General features: G+C 46.4%; 1 protein-coding gene across 3 annotated transcripts in view; it reads left to right on the top strand.

Moving 5' to 3' along the window:
- The window catches only part of LOC129825151 (dnaJ homolog subfamily C member 5-like), a 28,822-nt gene extending 8,653 nt beyond the window's left edge, over positions 1-20,169 (top strand). Inside the window, exons 2-7 of one of the 3 annotated variants that reach the window (XM_055885002.1) lie at positions 6,012-6,166; positions 6,700-6,913; positions 7,794-7,950; positions 9,895-10,172; positions 16,294-16,333; positions 20,080-20,165. In XM_055885002.1, coding sequence (XP_055740977.1) covers positions 6,021-6,166; positions 6,700-6,913; positions 7,794-7,950; positions 9,895-10,169 — 792 coding nt within the window. In that variant the 5' untranslated portion in view covers positions 6,012-6,020 and the 3' untranslated portion in view covers positions 10,170-10,172; positions 16,294-16,333; positions 20,080-20,165. Of the gene's footprint in view, positions 1-6,011; positions 6,167-6,699; positions 6,914-7,793; positions 7,951-9,894; positions 10,173-16,293; positions 17,438-20,079 lie in introns of those variants that run through there. The other 2 variants (XM_055885004.1, XM_055885003.1) reach the window with 2 other exon arrangements.

Genomic DNA, 20,169 nt, shown 5'->3' with positions numbered 1-20,169 from the left:
AGTTATAGACAAAGTAAGATATTACATTAAATTCAAAAATCTAATAAGAGTTTTATATTTGAAAGAGAGAACAAAAAAAAATACTACTTACACACCTATACATATTCTTATTTCCAGTACAGTTAAATTAAATCTTTAGAAAGAGGAGAGGCGGTGTGGTTCAATTTTTGTATGTTTTTATTATTTTTTAAAGCTAAACTAGCTTTTTGCCTGTTTGTTTGTAAATGGTACAACAAAAACGGGAGCAGGAGATTCCAGCTGTTTATTGACGGGTCGTGTTTTATATTGAAAGTAACTTATTTTTTCTTCAATAGAGTGATCATGCAACTACAGTTTTCCTTCACAGAAAATACGTTAGTGCAACACATTCGGTAGAAAATAACTTCATTTTCATCAGATGACAACAGAAGTGCAACGCTATTTGGCTGGCAGCCACATAAGTAAATGAGCTTACACTAATGATGTGCGCTGAGAGTCTGGAAGCAAGTTCAGGGAGTGAGTGTTTTAATAAAATAAAAGGAACATAATACAAAACAAGAAACAATAACAGCACACAGCAGGAAACAGAAACAATGACGCCTGGGGAAGGAACCAAAGGGAGTTGTATGTATGTATGTATGTATGTATATGTAATCAGCGAAAGTGATGGAGTCCAGGTGAGTCTTACGGTGCGCATAACGATGGTGACGGGTGTGCACCATAATGAGCAGCCTGGTGACCCAGAGGCTGGAGAGGGAGCACACGTGACAGCAAAAGGGATGCGTGGCCAATGTTTTTATAATGTTTGCCATAGAAGGAATGTAGCCAACTACATTTTATTAATGTTTTGCTTAAAGTTAATTGTGCATTTTTACCAGAGAAAAGTAGCTCCACATCAGTCAGAGCGCTGTCTGCTGATTGAATGCCAATTGGTGAATTCTCATCTGAGTGGAGAAGTGCAACTGAAGCAAAAAAATTGTCTGAGGCCAAGCAGAAATTACAGTAAGAAGCATTTTAAATCTGCGTTTACAAAACACAGCCAGATATTTATTACGCATTCTTATTTTTCTGTGTGAAAAACGCAGAATTCTGTGTTAACTAGCAAATTATATTTAGGGTTCGTGTTATCTAAGTGGCTGAATTAATGAGAAGGGGCATCGTATAGTGTTACTATTTTTGTTTTCTTTAAAATTGTATATTTTTTTTGTGGTACCGCAATTTCCGGACTATAAGCCGCTACTTTTTCCCACGCTTTGAACCTCGCGGCTTATACAATGACGCGGCTAATTTATGGATTTTTTTCACAAGATTCATGCCGCCAAAAAACTGAGCACCGTCACATGTGACGTAAATCGAGCGCGCTCAAACTTCCCATCATTCTGATTACGGTAGTCATTTTGTCACCCTCATCATGGCAAAGACACGGAGAAATGCATATGATGCAGCTTTCAAGTTGAAGGCGATCGATCTGGCTGTTGGAAAAGGAAATGGAGCTGCTGCACGGGAGCTTGGCCTTAATGAGTCGATGATAAGACGTTGGAAACAGCAGTGTGAGGAACTGACTCAGTGCAAAAAGACAACAAAAGCTTTCAGAGGGAAGAAAAGCAGATGGCCCGAACTAGAAAATGAGGCTTGGATGACAAGTGGGGAGAAATCCTTCACTAAAATGGGCCGCATGTGAAGAGCGACTTATGGTCAAGTCTGCCAGTGGGTCCTGACAGCGTGGAGCATTGTCAAAAAATCTACTATCATCAACGGGTTGAAGAGGGCAGCATGAGCTCAGCGGGGAATTTGCCTCCGGATGAAAGTGACGAGAGCAACAATGAAAATGATCCAACATCGGATGAAGCAATTCTGAGGCTATTCAACTCCGACACCGAAGGAGATGACTTCAGTGCACAGAAGGAAGATAGTGACTAATGACTTTCTTGGTAGGCTACTGTTTACTGCTATTTTTTACATTTTTGTTACAAGCCGTGTTTCGTTTAAAGGCTGTGTAAAGTTCATTTGTTTCAATGTACCGGTAGGCACCTGCGGCTTATAGACATGTGCTGCTTATTTATGTACAAAATACATGTTTTTTTTTTTAAATTCAGTGGGTGCGGCTTATATTCAGGTGCGCTTAATAGTCCAGAAATTACGGTACTTTTACCCATTTTTCTCCCTAATTTCGAATTGGTAGTGGTACAAGGAAATCCCGGCTGGCCAAACCCTAACCTAGATGACGCTGGGCCAATTGTGCGCCGACTCATGGTCACTAAAGCCCTGGGTTCGATCCCAGCCTGTGTCACAGCGGCCTTAGACCGCTGCGCCACAGAGGGGGCCATGTTAGCTTTCTGCTGTGTTTGAAAAGTCAAAGCCCTTTGGATCAGTTATCTGTACAGCTGCCACTGCTATCTGGATTTTCTTGCGTTTTTTTTCCTTCTCCATATTCTCCAAGCAGAGCAGGCAGGCCTGTTGCCATAGCGACTCCAGATTCCACACAGACACAGCGTGTACACTTGCCGCACCAGAGACGGTACTGTTCTTCCTTCAGACAAGTATGCGTCAAAGCCTTGTTCATTTGGTCAATGTCTCTAGTTCACAGTCCAAACTCACCAAAAATGACATTTGGTAGGTCCTACCTATCTGTAACTTATGAGCTGGATTGCCTGTCTTTGCAATTTAGTGTTTTTCCCGTTTTGTGCTTGTTAGCATATTTAGCTTAGCAGCCTCCATGGAAATTGACTATTAATTGTGCTAATTTTGACAGCATTCTGGTAATAGATGCCAATTGGGCTTTTTCTTTTTTTTGGCCCCCACTTGTGTATTTAACCGGTAATACCGCAAATCCTGAGATGAGAGAAGGATGGTATGAAAATCTGGGTACCGCCCAACCCTACTGCAATGCACAGGAGACCATTAGCTTAGGCCTCCAGTGTTTACCCCATATGCATTTCAATCGTGGACGTCACTGTAGATGTATGCCCCAGGAAGACCCCATCCGCCCCCAAGCAAGAAGCCCCCACCCAACACCCCTGCAGGAAGCCCCCTGCTAAGTCTGCCACTGCTGCTGAAAAAAATAGGAAACACTGGGCTTCAGTAGGTCCAGTAGGTTCCACCTGAGCCAGTGGAACATTGGAGCTGCAGCTTTAGTGAATGGCATACAGACAGGCCAGATAGCAGATGTAATTCATGGAAACAAGCTTTGCTGGCTAAATGTCTCTGGTTATCCAAGCTTTGGAAGTGTGGTTGTTGTTAAGCAGTTGGAAACCCTTGACTTGGCTACTGACCAGTTCCAATGTAGAACAAAGGTGATTACAAACAGACCGCCTTTTCAGTGTTGGGGCACCACCAGCTTTAAGGGAATCAATGGGGTAAGCTTAGTTTACTGCTATTCTGCTATTACTTGTAGCCTTGTACCACCATTTACTGTTTCCCCTCACAACAACCTATAGAAAAAGGCCCCCCCCCCCAGCCCAAACCACCTCCTAAGCCTCTCCCTGCCTGTCTCTGGGCTGTGCTGGCTGTTCAGGGAAGTCTCCAGGCCACAGCCAGTCTAAGATTGCCCCATGTTGATCTGTGTGAGATCAATGTAATCGCCTTTAGCTCAAGCCTCCCCAGGACATTAGTAGTCACCGTGTGCGTGGCTGAATGTGGTGTGTGTGTGTGCCACAGCAGGGCTAATGTCCTGCTCAGCAGAATGTGGTGTTCTGTGGGGTGTTGAGAGTTTCCCTGCTGCCTTCTGTTAGGCTTTGTTTTAATCAAATGTATTTCAGATAGAGCCTCTACAGTTTATGTATTTCATTATTCATGTTTGCCATGCTGCTGCACTTTACTACTCAGTCTTGGAGCTTAATCCCAAATGAATCTGTGCCTGGCCTAGTTGTCAATAGTGTATTGTGGTTATAAATGATCTGTAGGGGTTTTGTGTAGGCCCAACCTTTACATACAGTGCATTCGTTACAGCCTTCTAAAATTGATTACATTGCATTTTTTTTCTCATCAATCTACACACAATACTCCATAATGACTAGGTGAAAATATGTTTTTAGACATTTTTGCAAATGTATTAAAAATAAAAAAACAGATCCCTTATTTATGAAAGTATTCCGATGCTATGGTGCATCCTGTTTCCATTGATCATCTTTGAGATGTTTCTACATCTTGATTGGAATCCACCTGAGGTAACTTCAATTGATCGGACATAAGTTGGAAAGGCAGACACCTGTCTATATAAGGTCCCACAGTTGACAATGCATGTCAGAGCAAAAACCTAGCCATGAGGTCAAAGGAATTGTTCGTAGAGCTCCGAGACAGGATTGTGTCGAGGCACAGATCTGGGGAAGGGTACAAAAACATTTCTGCAGCATTGAAGGTCCCCAAGAACATAGTGGCCTCCATCATTATTAAATGGAATACGTTTGGAACCACCAAGACCCTTCCTAGAGCTTCAGACCCCTTGACTTTTTCCACGTTTTGTTACGTTACAGACTTATTCTAAAAATGTTTTTTTTTTTTTCTCATCAATCTACACAAAGTAACCCATAATGACAAAGAAATGTTTGCAAAGTTTTTTCCATTCTTCTCTGCAGATCCTCTCAAGCTCTGTTTGGATGGGGAGCATCGCTGCACAGGTCTCTCCAGAGATGTTTGATTGGGTTCAAGCCCGGGCTCTGGGTGGGCCACTCGAGGACATTCAAAGACTTAGCGCAGGAGTGGCTTCGGGACGTCTTGGCTGTGTACTTAGGGTCATTGTCCTGTTGGAAGGTGAACCTTCGCCCCAGTCTGAGGTCCTGAGCCCTGTGGCGCAGGTTTTCATCAAGGATCTCTACTTTGCTCTGTTCATTTTTCCCTCTCCTGACTAGTGTTCCAGTCCCTGCTGCTGAAAAACATCCCCACAGCATGATGCTGCCAACCATGCTTCACTGTAGGGATGGTGCCAGACATGACGCTTGGCATTCTGGCCAAAGAGCTCAATCTTGGTTTCATCAGACATGAGAATCTTGTTTCTCATGGTCTGGGAGTCCTTTAGGTGCCTTTTGGCAATCACCAAGTGGGCTGTCATGTGCCTTTTAGTGAGGAGTGGCTTCCGTCTGGCCGATCTACCATAAAGGCCTGATTTGGTGGAGTGCTGCAGAGATGGGAGAACCTTCCAGAAGTACAACCATCTCCACAGATGAACTCTGGAGCTGTCAGAAGGACCATCAGGGCTTGGTCAAGGAGGTGGCCAAGAACCTATCTCCCTTGATTGCTCAGTTTGGCCGGGCGGCCAACTCTATGAAGAGTCTTGGTGGTTCCAAACTTCTTCCATTTAAGAACGATGGAGGCCACTATTCTTGGGGACCTTCAATGCTGCAAAAAATATTTGGTACCCTTCCCCAGATGTGTGCCTCGACACAATCCTGTCTCTTAGCTCTACGTACATTTCCTCATGGCTTGGTTTTTGTGCATACACTGTCAACCGTGGGACCTTATATAGACAGGTGTGTGCCTTTCCAAATCATGTCCAATCAATTGAATTTACCACAGGTGGACTCCAATGAAGTTGTAGAAACATCTCAAGGATGATCAATGGAAACAGGATGTACCTGAGATCAATTTCAAGTCTCATAGCAAAGGGATACTTATGTAATAAATAAAACACTTTTTAAAATAAATTCTAAAAACCCATTTCTGCTTTGTCAATTGTGTGTGTGTGTAATTAAAAAGAAATCTATTTTAGAATAAGGCTGTAATGTAATAAAATGTGGAAAAAGTCAAGGGGTCTGAGTACTTTTCAAATGCACTGTTTATACTGGGACTGCTTGACACACATCTGTCAACCAACAGACTATCGACCAAATAATCAACCAGTTGACTATTTGGAATCAGCCCTTATACACACGTAGTTACTTGTTTTGAAAAACAATTTTAAGATTTAAGAGCAGGCCTTTTAAATACTTCAGGGTGTATGTCTCTGTTGCTTCAGTGACAACATACTCAGTGCCACACCTGTGTGTGTGTGTGTGACTCAGTGCTAACCTCCTGTGTGACTGTGTGTATCTTTCCAGACTTCAGCCATGGCCACGGCAGGCGCAGGACCAGGCACAGCAGAGCCAAATCGGCCAGGCCCCCAGAGGAAGATGTCTACCACAGGGGAAAGCCTGTACAAGGTGCTAGGCCTGGAGAAAGGAGCTTCCGCGGATGATATCAAGAGAGCTTACAGGTAACACACTGTTGTGGTGTGACTACCATTTAATGTGATGACTGTTATTTGATCAAATGAACTATGATTAATTATTACGTGATTAAATTAATCATGTAACAATTAACTCATTAGCAGTCTTGGGGCACCACGGGAAAAGTTATTTAACGAGTTGCTATCCCCGACTTAAACTCTAATGATATAAATATCTCTTACCTCAATAACAGTCAATTATTAATTATTATTACCTCATCAGTCTCATTCTGAACGTCATTGACCGCACAGAAATAATAATAATCACACAAATACACACAGTGTAGATTATATTGATTACTAACATAATGCAATGTAAAGTCCCTAGTCGACTAACAAAGCATGATGATGGGGGGGGGGGGGGGGGTTAATACTGCTGCTGCGGCTACTGCTGCCATCTTTGATTCTCACCTTTTAATGAGTTATAAGCTCTTTATAGGATTCAGTTTCGTTTCATTCATATGTGACGGCGTGGACTAAGATGAATGAATTCATCCATCTGTCCATCCATCCATTTACAGGAAACTAGCGTTGAAGTACCACCCAGACAAGAACCCAGACAACCCGGAGGCTGCAGATAAGTTTAAAGAGATCAACAACGCCAACTCCATCCTGAACGATGATGGCAAGAGGAGGATCTACGACGAGTACGGCTCCATGGGTCTCTATGTGTCTGAGCAGTTTGGAGAGGAGAGCGTCAAATACTACTTCCTCATGTCCAAGTGGTGGTTTAAGGTGAGAGAGAATACCGCATAACCCCTCTAAAACCACCTTTTAGTCTAACAGTGTAATAGATTGAGTACTCAGGTGACCATTACCCTCTGTGGACAGGTTATCCTGGGTGTAGTCAGGACTGCAGTAGCCTCTGACAGTGGGGGGATTAACCCATCCTGAGTCCCAGCCTACTGTCTCTGTCTGTGATGACGTATTGACTGGATTGCTTTCACAGCCACGTCATTCATACACTCATCGCACTGTATAAGACATTACTATGTCTACTCCATTCATTAGACACCCTTCTATCTTGTGGTGGGAGTGCATTGACAGTCTATTAATTGAAGACTTGAGTGAATTGTATTATTGCTTTGAAAGGTGTCATAGTTATACCTCCCTCTGAACCTGTCAGTGTACTGTGTTTTTCTGTTTGTCAGTTAGACCGGTGGCGTCAGGTGCAAAGCAGTCTTTATTTAGAACTGTGTAGTTGTGCTCAGTCACTCTGAGATGTGAGGCCTTTGATGCTGAGTAGAGAACAGTAAGTAGAGTGGTTGAGATGCAGAGGGGACGATCCAGTGACTGTCTCACAAACCTCACTCTGCTTTCATCTACAAAGAAACAAAACCGCCGCACTTATTTATACCCTAGAAAGCACAGTGCAATAGGATTATTAAGCGCACCACACATATTACATTTGATATGTAGCATTGAAAAGCAGAGAGCCCTGAGGGCAAAGCCACTGTCTGAGCCAGGAGGTCTTTGCTGCTAGCATCCACTAGCTTCTCTCACTGGGCCACCCTGTAGATCTGAGGCCAGATATGTAGAGGTTCTCATGGGAGCAGGATGACGGCGGGTGGCTGTCCTGACTGCTGTGTGTTTGTGTTATGTCCTTGTGCTGCAGACCATGGCCGTGTGCTGCACAGTCTTCTCCTGCTGCTGTTGCTGCTGCTGCTGCTGTTTCTGCTGCGGGAAGTGCAAGCCGCCAGAGGAGGATGATCACTACCAGTATGTGGACCCAGAGGACCTGGAGGCCCAGATCAAAGCTGAGACGGACGGAGGTGAGAGCACGCTGGGAAGGGGACATGGGGGGGGGCATTATGGGAGGGGGGTAGGGTATGAGAGTGGAGGGGGGATTTTGGTTTGATGGTGGGTAGTGTATGGGAGAATGTTTGGGGCACCAGTAGGTGGGCTGGGGACTGAGAGCGTGGTGCTGCGCATGTATAGTATAGACTCTATGCTATAGTTGGACTAGAGGTCATGAGGAAGGTAGCCGATTTAAATGCAGTATGCCCCTCGGTCCCTGTCCTTCTGTGTTGGCCCTTCTCCTGAGTCCTTGGCCCCTCCACTGTACCTCAGCGGCAGGCAGCCTCGCAGATGTCGGTTTTTCAGCCTGAATTAACGCTGTCACTTCCTTTCAGAGCATAGGAGCCGGAGAGAAGGAGATTAGAGGGAGGAGAGGCGGGGAAACCGCAGAGCACAGATGGGGCTAGAGCTGCCAAACAGAGATGGGGGGGGGGGGGGGGGGGGGGTGAGGAGAGAAGCGTCAGTGTCTAGCTCTACTAGGCAGAACTCCCGGTCTACAGCACCTGATCCTGCTCTAGAGGTTGAGGCTGAAGGCTAGCCCATAGATTACCTTAATGAAACAGAACAGTTAAAAGTGCATGTATTTATAGCTCACACACACTGTGAATGAGAGTGCTGGCTCATATGTATCACAATCCTCCTTTACCACAAGGATACAAAACGCTAATGAAATGTTGTTTGGTATTTCTGCAGGTCAGCTTTCTGTGTGAAAGCTATTGATGTAGTGTACAATAACGTACACATTAACCGTTAGAAATGTCAAGTGTTTCTTTTCTTCCAACATTTCAAACTCAACAAGAAGCTTTGTTTTACCCTCTACCATCCGTGGTCCTCAGTGCAGGTCAGAACAGGGACAGGGGCTGGGACAGAAGTGAGATGAGGGAGATTAATAGCACATCCTCAGATCTGACGGGACTGTATTGTCTGCCTCCGCCTCCTGTGTCGTGTCCTTGACTGGTTGGTCTGAGGACATGACTCGGAGTTCCTTGACTCAGCCAGCATCATAACACCCTGCATACCACTGCTGGCTTTCTTCTGAAGCTAAGCAGGGTTGGTCCTGGTCTGTCCCTGGATGGGAGACCAGATGCTGCTGGAAGTGGTGTTGGAGGGCCAGTAGGAGGCACTCTTTCCTCTGTTCTAAAAAAAAAAAAAAAAAAAAATCCCAATGCACCAGGGCAGTGATTGGGGACACTGCCCTGTGTAGGGTGCCGTCTTTCGGATGGGACGTTAAACGGGTGTCCTGACTGAGGTCATTAAAGATCCCATGGCACTTATCGTAAGAGTAGGGGTGTGGGAGGTGTCCTGGCTAAATTCCCAATCTGGCCCTCAAACCATCATGGTCACCTAATAATCCCCAGTTTACAATTGGCTCATTCATCCCCCTCCTCTCCCCTGTAACTATTCCCCAGGTCGTTGCTGCAAATGAGAACGTGTTCTCAGTCAACTTACCTGGTAAAATAATGGTAAAAAAAATAAAAAATGTTGCCTGTTAACACGGCAGCAGGAGAGCTCAGATAACTCAATAGCAGACAGTCCCAAGGACTAGACTTCTAAATGCCTTGTCAGAGTGATCAGCGACCATGGTGACCCTATAGTCAGGACCCTAAGCCCAAATTCCTGTCACACCAGTCGCACTATCAGTATAAGAAGTTATGAAATTATGGTGCATTGTAATTTACTATTGGTTTCAGAGATATATTTGAATGTTTAGGCGAATACCTAGGTGACATGAATAACCTAACAAAAACAGGAACTGTGCTTCATTTACAGTACCTGAAAGCTAAACAGGACATGACAAGCTAACAACCCCAGGGCGGTATGGGGATAACACATCAGTATACTCTGGCCCAATGAGCAGGACAGGTTCATTTTGTTCTGACAGAGTGGTGTTTCTGTACTTTTGTGTTTCCATCTACCAGGTGACACGGTAATCATTGTCCAGCCCATACCTGTAGCCGTACCTATAGCTGTATCGAGCCCTGTGGCTGAGAGCATCAGCCTAGGCCCTGCCATCAGCCTAGGCCCTGCCATCAGCCTAGGCCCTGCCATCAGCCTAGGCCCTGCCATCAGCCTAGGCCCTGCCATCAGCCTAGGCCCTGCCATCAGCCTAGGCCCTGCCAGTCCAGTAGGTGACAACCCGACCAGTCCAGTGGCTGCTGAGAACCCAGGCGAAACGCTGCCGGAGTCTAAATGACTCGTAAGCCCCCCCGTCTGCCTGATGTACTCATCCCATCTGCATGGTGTTGTCCATCCGTTATGCCCCAGACCAACCCGTTTCACCGTACTGAATTAGTTCGTAGTGACACATGGTGCCTTTGTACCATGTTCTGCTGTTTGGTAGTTCGACTGGCTCACTAACCATCCATTCTGTTTGCCTGTCAGTGTTGCATGATGTCATGGCTGTTACTTCAAAATATTTTCAGCATGGCCACATGAGCTTGCCTTGTATATAATGTCTCTGCAACCGTTTCATAACAATTTCAGTGAATTAATTGCGAAGTATTTTGATTGTGTTTGGTCCATCATGAATGTATCTGCAGTAACTATTTACTGCCTTGGTTATAAAGTGGATGTCATCTCTTTATTAATTAGGCCTAGTAAATGGTAATTAGATATAGCCTAATCTCTGCCCAGTATCCCATTTACCTTAACAGCAAGAACACAGTGGCACTTAGGGCTGGATTCAATCCGGAAGATCCGCGTTAAAATGTAAAGGTCAGTTGTGATTGATTTAGACATTTTAACGTGAATGCAGTCTCTGCAGGAACATTGCCTTTACATTTAAATCAAGCTATACGGCATTTTCCGCAAGGAGACTGCGTTCACGTTAAACGCTGCATATGTCGGCTCAATCGGAAATTACCTTCAATTCCACTATACGGATTGAATCCAGCCCTTAGGCAACACAGGGCCCCACAGCAGCCAAGTATTCACTCAACCCACAACACATTAGCTGCCTTCAATAAACAGTAGCAGTCTATTTATATGAAACATCAATGAAATGTCAGGCTGGTTAGTTGAACACCTAGCCTGTGGGTATGTGCAGGACAGAGCCATATTCTAAAAGCACAGTCCCTTTTTGTCATAAGCTAACACAACCCTGGGATCCCCCTGGGGCCTGACGTAGAGGTAGCTGACCGCTTGGCTGAGCCAGTCCAGTGTGGGTTCAGCAGCTAAAGTGTTGGCACAGTATTCAGACTATAATGAGTCATTCTATTTCTCTGATTCATACTCGCCCTTCATAGTGGTGGTGATAGACTAACCTTGGTGGTGATAGACTAACCTTGGTGGTGATAGACTAACCTTGGTGGTGGTAGACTAACCTTGGTGGTGGTAGACTAACCTTGGTGGTGGTAGACTAACCTTGGTGGTGGTAGACTAACCTTGGTGGTGGTAGACTAACCTTGGTGGTGGTGGACTAACCTTGGTGGTGGTGGACTAACCTTGGTGGTGGTGGACTAACCTTGGTGGTGGTGGACTAACCTTGGTGGTGGTGGACTAACCTTGGTGGTGGTGGTGGACTAACCTTGGTGGTGGTGATGGACTAACTGTGATGGAGGTGATGGACTAACTGTGATGGAGGTGATGGACTAACTGTGATGGAGGTGATGGACTAACTGTGATGGAGGTGATGGACTAACTGTGATGGAGGTGATGGACTAACTGTGATGGAGGTGATGGACTAACTGTGATGGAGGTGATGGACTAACTGTGATGGAGGTGATGGACTAACTGTGATGGAGGTGATGGACTAACTGTGATGGACTAACTGTGATGGACTAACTGTGATGGACTAACTGTGATGGACTAACTGTGATGGAGGTGGTGATGGACTAACTGTGATGGAGGTGGTGATGGACTAACTGTGATGGAGGTGGTGATGGACTAACTGTGATGGAGGTGGTGATGGACTAACTGTGGTGGAGGTGGTGATGGACTAACTGTGGTGGAGGTGGTGATGGACTAACTGTGGTGGAGGTGGTGATGGACTAACTGTGGTGGAGGTGGTGATGGACTAACTGTGGTGGAGGTGGTGATGGACTAACTGTGGTGGAGGTGGTGATGGACTAACTGTGGTGGAGGTGGTGATGGACTAACCTTGGTGGAGGTGGTGGTGATGGACTAACCTTGGTGGTGGTGATGGACTAACCTTGGTGGTGGTGATGGACTAACCTTGGTGGTGGTGATGGACTAACCTTGGTGGTGGTGATGGACTAACCTTGGTGGTGGTGATGGACTAACCTTGGTGGTGGTGATGGACTAACCTTGGTGGTGGTGATGGACTAACCTTGGTGGTGGTGGTGGTGATGGACTAACCTTGGTGGTGGTGGTGGTGATGGACTAACCTTGGTGGTGGTGATGGACTAACCTTGGTGGTGGTGGTGGACTAACCTTGGTGGTGGTGGTGGACTAACCTTGGTGGTGGTGATGGACTAACCTTGGTGGTGGTGATGGACTAACCTTGGTGGTGGTGATGGACTAACCTTGGTGGTGGTGATGGACTAACCTTGGTGGTGGTGATGGACTAACCTTGGTGGTGGTGATGGACTAACCTTGGTGGTGGTGATGGACTAACCTTGGTGGTGGTGATGGACTAACCTTGGTGGTGGTGAAGGACTAACCTTGGTGGTGGTGATGGACTAACCTTGGTGGTGGTGATGGACTAACCTTGGTGGTGGTGGTGGTGATGGACTAACCTTGGTGGTGGTGATGGACTAACCTTGGTGGTGGTGGTGGTGATGGACTAACCTTGGTGGTGGTGGTGGTGATGGACTAACCTTGGTGGTGGTGGTGGTGATGGACTAACCGTGGTGGTGGTGGTGGTGGTGATGGACTAACCTTGGTGGTGGTGGAGGTGGTGATGGACTAACCTTGGTGGAGGTGGTGATGGACTAACCTTGGTGGTGGTGGAGGTGGTGATGGACTAACCTTGGTGGAGGTGGTGATGGACTAACCTTGGTGGTGGTGGAGGTGGTGATGGACTAACCTTGGTGGTGGTGGAGGTGGTGATGGACTAACCTTGGTGGTGGTGGAGGTGGTGATGGACTAACCTTGGTGGTGGTGGAGGTGGTGATGGACTAACCTTGGTGGTGGTGGAGGTGGTGATGGACTAACCTTGGTGGTGGTGGAGGTGGTGATGGACTAACCTTGGTGGTGGAGGTGGACTAACCTTGGTGGTGGAGGTGGACTAACCTTGGTGGTGGAGGTGGACTAACCTTGGTGGTGGAGGTGGACTAACCTTGGTGGTGGAGGTGGACTAACCTTGGTGGTGGAGGTGGACTAACCTTGGTGGTGGAGGTGGACTAACCTTGGTGGTGGAGGTGGACTAACCTTGGTGGTGGTGGAGGTGGTGATGGACTAACCTTGGTGGTGGTGGAGGTGGTGATGGACTAACCTTGGTGGTGGTGGAGGTGGTGATGGACTAACCTTGGTGGTGGTGGAGGTGGTGATGGACTAACCTTGGTGGTGGTGGAGGTGGTGATGGACTAACCTTGGTGGTGGTGGAGGTGGTGATGGACTAACCTTGGTGGTGGTGGAGGTGGTGATGGACTAACCTTGGTGGTGGAGGTGGACTAACCTTGGTGGTGGAGGTGGACTAACCTTGGTGGTGGAGGTGGACTAACCTTGGTGGTGGAGGTGGACTAACCTTGGTGGTGGAGGTGGACTAACCTTGGTGGTGGAGGTGGACTAACCTTGGTGGTGGAGGTGGACTAACCTTGGTGGTGGAGGTGGACTAACCTTGGTGGTGGAGGTGGACTAACCTTGGTGGTGGAGGTGGACTAACCTTGGTGGTGGAGGTGGACTAACCTTGGTGGTGGTGATGGACTAACCTTGGTGGTGGTGATGGACTAACCTTGGTGGTGGAGGTGGTGATGGACTAACCTTGGTGGTGGAGGTGGTGATGGACTAACCTTGGTGGTGGAGGTGGTGATGGACTAACCTTGGTGGTGGAGGTGGTGATGGACTAACCTTGGTGGTGGAGGTGGTGATGGACTAACCTTGGTGGTGGTGATGGTGATGGACTAACCTTGGTGGTGGTGATGGTGATGGACTAACCTTGGTGGTGGTGATGGACTAACCTTGGTGGTGGTGATGGACTAACCTTGGTGATGGTGATGGACTAACCTTGGTGGTGGAGGTGGTGATGGACTAACCTTGGTGGTGGAGGTGGTGATGGACTAACCTTGGTGGCGGAGGTGGTGATGGACTAACCTTGGTGGCGGAGGTGGTGATGGACTAACCCTGGTGGCGGTGATGGACTAACCTTGGTGACGGTGATGGACTAACCTTGGTGACGGTGATGGACTGACCTTGGTGGCGGTGATGGACTAACCTTGGTGGCGGTGATGGACTAACCTTGGTGGCGGTGATGGACTAACCTTGGTGGGGGTGATGGACTAACCTTGGTGGTGGTGATGGACTAACCTTGGTGGTGGTGATGGACTAACCTTGGTGGTGGTGATGGACTAACCTTGGTGGCGGAGGTGGTGATGGACTAACCCTGGTGGCGGTGATGGACTAACCCTGGTGGCGGTGATGGACTAACCCTGGTGACGGTGATGGACTAACCTTGGTGGCGGTGATGGACTAACCTTGGTGGCGGTGATGGACTAACCTTGGTGGCGGTGATGGACTAACCTTGGTGGCGGTGATGGACTAACCTTGGTGGGGGTGATGGACTAACCTTGGTGGGGGTGATGGACTAACCTTGGTGGGGGTGATGGACTAACCTTGGTGGTGGTGATGGACTAACCTTGGTGGTGGTGATGGACTAACCTTGGTGGTGGTGATGGACTAACCTTGGTGGTGGTGATGGACTAACCTTGGTGGTGGTGATGGACTAACCTTGGTGGTGGTGATGGACTAACCTTGGTGGTGGTGATGGACTAACCTTGGTGGTGGTGATGGACTAACCTTGGTGGTGGTGATGGACTAACCTTGGTGGTGGTGATGGACTAACCTTGGTGGTGGTGATGGACTAACCTTGGTGGTGGTGATGGACTAACCTTGGTGGTGGTGATGGACTAACCTTGGTGGTGGTGATGGACTAACCTTGGTGGTGGTGATGGACTAACCTTGGTGGTGGTGATGGACTAACCTTGGTGGTGGTGATGGACTAACCTTGGTGGAGGTGATGGACTAACTGTGATGGACTAACTGTGATGGACTAACTGTGATGGACTAACTGTGATGGACTAACTGTGATGGACTAACTGTGATGGACTAACTGTGATGGACTAACTGTGATGGACTAACTGTGATGGACTAACTGTGATGGACTAACTGTGATGGACTAACTGTGATGGACTAACTGTGATGGAGGTGGTGGTGATGGACTAACCTTGGTGGAGGTGGTGGTGATGGACTAACCTTGGTGGAGGTGGTGGTGATGGACTAACCTTGGTGGAGGTGGTGGTGATGGACTAACCTTGGTGGAGGTGGTGGTGATGGACTAACCTTGGTGGAGGTGGTGGTGATGGACTAACCTTGGTGGAGGTGGTGGTGATGGACTAACCTTGGTGGAGGTGGTGGTGATGGACTAACCTTGGTGGAGGTGGTGGTGATGGACTAACCTTGGTGGAGGTGGTGATAGACTAACCTTGGTGGTGGAGGGTTTTTTCACTTGTCACTGAAGCAGGGTTGAAACTAACCTCATAGGACATGCCTTCATTAACCTACAGGCTGTAGGTTAACTCCCAGGGAATTACAGAACATTCTAGTATGTCAGTCAGGTGCCTACCACTTTAGGTTAAGAACATTAGTAGTGTTTCCATGAAAGACGTGGGTTTAGAGTACCTGGATAGTCTGGAATATACCATGATATCATGATACCCACTGGGTACTATTATTTTGAAAGTTTGTTCGTGGGGTTCCACTGTCACCTGTGGAAGTGGTAGGGACTAGGTACAGGTGTGTGTCCAGTGCACTGTTGAGACCAATGCCCCATAGACCTAGACGGACCACTGCTGTCCTGTCACATCCAGCCATATGTTTTTGTCATCTCACCTCACACCTACTTCCTCAGCACCTGTCTGTTAGTGGTCCTGTCTGTTAGTGGTCTGTTTGTTCAACACCATGACACCTGTTGACATGTCAGTCTATGGTTCTCTCTTTAGCTATACCAGAGCGATAGCTTGAAGCTTTGAGAGACAATGGCTATATAATGATGTTGGGATAGTAGTGAATCATTACTATCATTGCATTATACTGTAATCTGATATAGTAAGGGTAGTAGTCTACCACTAATAGTAGAAGTGCTTTCAAAGCCATGCTCTGTGCTCTTCCTCTATGCTGCGTTTTGGATGGTGTCCTCTAAGGACAGTGACAGTGTGGATGAGCCTCGCCAGGGGAGGGCAGGTAGGTTCCTGATACACACTTGGTTATGTTCAGTAGGGCGCACCGTAGCAAAACGTTTTGCAATGGAAAACATGCTCAGGTAGCACTTCCTTGTTTCAAAACGTTTTCCCACCTACTGAACATGACCCTTGTGGGGTTTCAACACTTCAGGGCAGGTTACACATGAGGACAGTAAAACAAGGGCCCAACTTGAGGTCATGCCTTCTACTAATAATACATTCCCTTGTCAGTTGTATCTGAGATACAACAGGCTATTACTTGCAAACATTTTGAACTTTTTATTTAACATTTTCACTGCGCAAGTAGCCTAAATCATGACAAACTAGTACAAGATACAATTGTATAAGACGGTGCATTAACAAAACAATAATCATAAAACATGACTTGCTGGATTTTGATCTCTGTATTTCAGAAGAGTTCACTTTTTTGATAACAGGATTTATTGCTGCAAAGCTAATGAGGATTGGAAGCTTCCAGTCAACAGTGTTTACAGAGCTGTTGTGTAGATCCAGCTGGTAAATACTCTGTGTGTACCTGGCAGCCAAGTCTTTGCCCTTGTAGCCTCAGCCTAGCTGCTTTACTGTTTTGGGAGGAAGTTTTACTGTAGTCACAGACCTTTGGCTTGTACAGTCTGCGTGAACCACAACCTGTACTGATATTCCTGTTTGATTTCTCATTGGCATCATGTCATTAGCCTAAATCTACAGAACCCTGATATGTAATTTGATGTTTACAAAGTCATTGTCATTTGAAGGTCATTGTGATCATTGTTGTTACCTGTCTGTACATGCCTGTTGGTTATTCATTTGACTTCAGAATTTGACCTTTTTAGTATTATACAAACAATAGAGAATTATTTTACAGGATATGTAGCATAGTCCTTTACTCACTCCATTAGTATAGAGTGGGGCATATAGCTAACATACAGAGCTTTCAGAAAGTATTCACACACCTCACATATTGTTGAGTTATAGGCTGAATTTAAAATACATTACATGTATATTTGTTTTGTCACTGCCAGTAGACAATACCCCATAATATCAAAGTGGAATTATGTTTATTGGAATTTTTACAAATTCATTAAAATCTGAAATCTGAAATGTCTTAAGTATTCAACCCCTTTCTTATGGCAAGTCTAAATAAGTTCAGGAGTAGACATTTGCTTAACAATTCACATAATACGTTGCATGGACTGTGTGTGCAATAATATGATTTTTGAATGACTACATCATCTACATACCCCACACATAAAATTATCTGTAAGGTCCCTCAGTCGAGCAGTGAATTTCAAACACAGATTCAACCACAAAGACCAGGGGACTTTTCCAATGCCTCGCAAAGAAGGGAACCTATTGGTACATGGGTAAAAATAAAGATACACTACAAAGATACAGACGTACTTCCTAACTCAGTTGCTGGAGAGGAAGGAAACCGCTTAGAGATTTCACCATGAGGCCAATGGTGACTTTATATCAGTTACAGATCTTAATGGCTGTGATTAGAAAAAAATAATAAATGGAATGAAGTTAAGCACAGGAAATATCCTAGAGGAAAACCTGGTTGTCTGCTTTCCACCAGACGCAGGGAGATGAATTCACCTTTCAGCAGGACAATAACCTAAAACACATGGCCAAATTTACACTGGAGTTGCTTAGCAAGAAGTCAGTGAATGTTCCCGAGTGGCCAAGTTAGTTTTCACTTAAATCTACTTGAAAATCTGGCAAGATCTGAAAATGGTTTTCTAGTAATGATCAACAACCAATTTGACAGAGCTTGAAGAATTTTGAAAATAATACACTGCTCAAAAAAATAAAGGGAACACTTAAACAACACAATGTAACTCCAAGTCAATCACACTTCTGTGAAATCAAACTGTCCACTTAGGAAGCAACACTGATTGACAATAAATTTCACATGCTGTTGTGCAAATGGAATAGACAAAAGGTGGAAATTATAGGCAATTAGCAAGACACCCCCAATAAAGGAGTGGTTCTGCAGGTGGTGTCCACAGACCACTTGTCAGTTCCTATGCTTCCTGGCTGATGTTTTGGTCACTTTTGAATGCTGGCGGTGCTTTCACTCTAGTGGTAGCATGAGACGCACACAAGTGGGCGACAACCCACACAAGTGGCTCAGGTAGTGCAGCTCACCCAGGATGGCACATCAATGCGAGCTGTGGCAAGAAGGTTTGCAGTGTCTGTCAGCGTAGTGTCCAGAGCATGGAGGCGCTACCAGGAGACAGGCCAGTACATCAGCAGACGTGGAGGAGGCCGTAGGAGGGCAACAACCCAGCAGCAGGACCGCTACCTCCGCCTTTGTGCAAGGAGGAGTAGGAGGAGCACTGCCAGAGCCCTGCAAAATGACCTCCAGCAGGCCACAAATGTGCATGTGTCTGCTCAAACGGTCAGAAACAGACTCCATGAGGGTGGTATGAGGGCCCGACATCCACAGGTGGGGGTTGTGCTTACAGCCCAACACCGTGCAGGACGTTTGGCATTTGCCAGAGAACACCAAGATTAGCAAATTCGCCACTGGCGCCCTGTGCTCTTCACAGATGAAAGCAGGTTCACACTGAGCACGTGACAGAGTCTGGAGACGCCGTGGAGAACGTTCTGCTGCCTGCAACATCCTCCAGCATGACCGGTTTGGCGGTGGGTCAGTCATAGTGTGGGGTGGCATTTCTTTGGGGGGCCACACAGCCCTCCTGCGGTTAGCCCTGGGTTCCTCCTAATGCTAGACCTCATGTGGCTGGAGTGTGTCAGCAGTTCCTGCAAGAGGAAGGCATTGATGCTATGGACTGGCCCGCCTGTTCCCCAGACCTGAATCCAATTGAGCACATCTGGGACATCATGTCTCGCTCCATCCACCAACGCCACGTTGCACCACAGATTGTCCAGGAGTTGGCGGATGCTTTAGTCCAGGTCTGGGAGGAGATCCCTCAGGAGAACATCCGCCACCTCATCAGGAGCGTGCCCAGGCGTTGTAGGGAGGTCATACAGGCACGTGGAGGCCACACACACTACTGAGCCTCATTTTGACTTGTTTTAAGGACATTACATCAAAGTTGGATCAGCCTGTAGTGTGGTTTTCCACTTTAATTTTGAGTGTGACTCCAAATCCAGACCTCCATGGGTTGATAAATTTGATTTCCATTGATAATTTTAGTGTGATTTTGTTGTCAGCACATTCAACTATGTAAAGAAAAAAGTATTTAAGAATATTTCATTCATTCAGATCTAGAATGTGTTATTTTAGTGTTCCCTTTATTTTTTTGAGCAGTGTATATACGGTCAAAGAGGTGTGTAAACAAAACTCCTTAAAAATTTGGCAAGATAAGAAGTTGGGGTATGGGGGAGACAAAATACTGATACCTACAATCCAGTAGTGGAAAGCTCTTAAAGACTTAGCCAGAAAGACTCACAGCTGTGATCCTGCCAAAGGTGCTTCTACAAGGTATTGACTCAGGGGTGTGAATACTTATGTAAATGAGATATTTCTGTATTTGATTTTCAATAAATTTGCCAAGATGTCTAAGCATGTTTTCATTATGGGGTATTGTGTGTAGATGGGTGAGGGGGGAAAAAACAAAACAATCTATTCCATTTTGAATTTAGGCTGTAAAATATCCATGTGGAGTAAGTCATGCGGTATGAATACTTTCTGAAGGCATGGTGTCAACGGTCCTTTTCTCTATTGAGGGTTATTTTTTTCTAGTGAATCTGACCCAGTCCCTTGTCTTCCTGCAGGTCCGCGTGCCCCTATCGTGATCCAGCCGCATTCCATCACCGTCGAGGTTCCAGAGACCTCCCAGCCTGCAGCCAGTCAGCCCACCTCCA

Source organism: Salvelinus fontinalis, chromosome 27 (genome assembly GCF_029448725.1).
Source record: "Salvelinus fontinalis isolate EN_2023a chromosome 27, ASM2944872v1, whole genome shotgun sequence".
In the NCBI taxonomy this organism is placed as follows: Eukaryota; Metazoa; Chordata; class Actinopteri; order Salmoniformes; family Salmonidae; genus Salvelinus; species Salvelinus fontinalis.
Note: the sequence above shows the minus strand (reverse complement) of the source record. Positions and strands in the feature narration are given on the sequence as shown.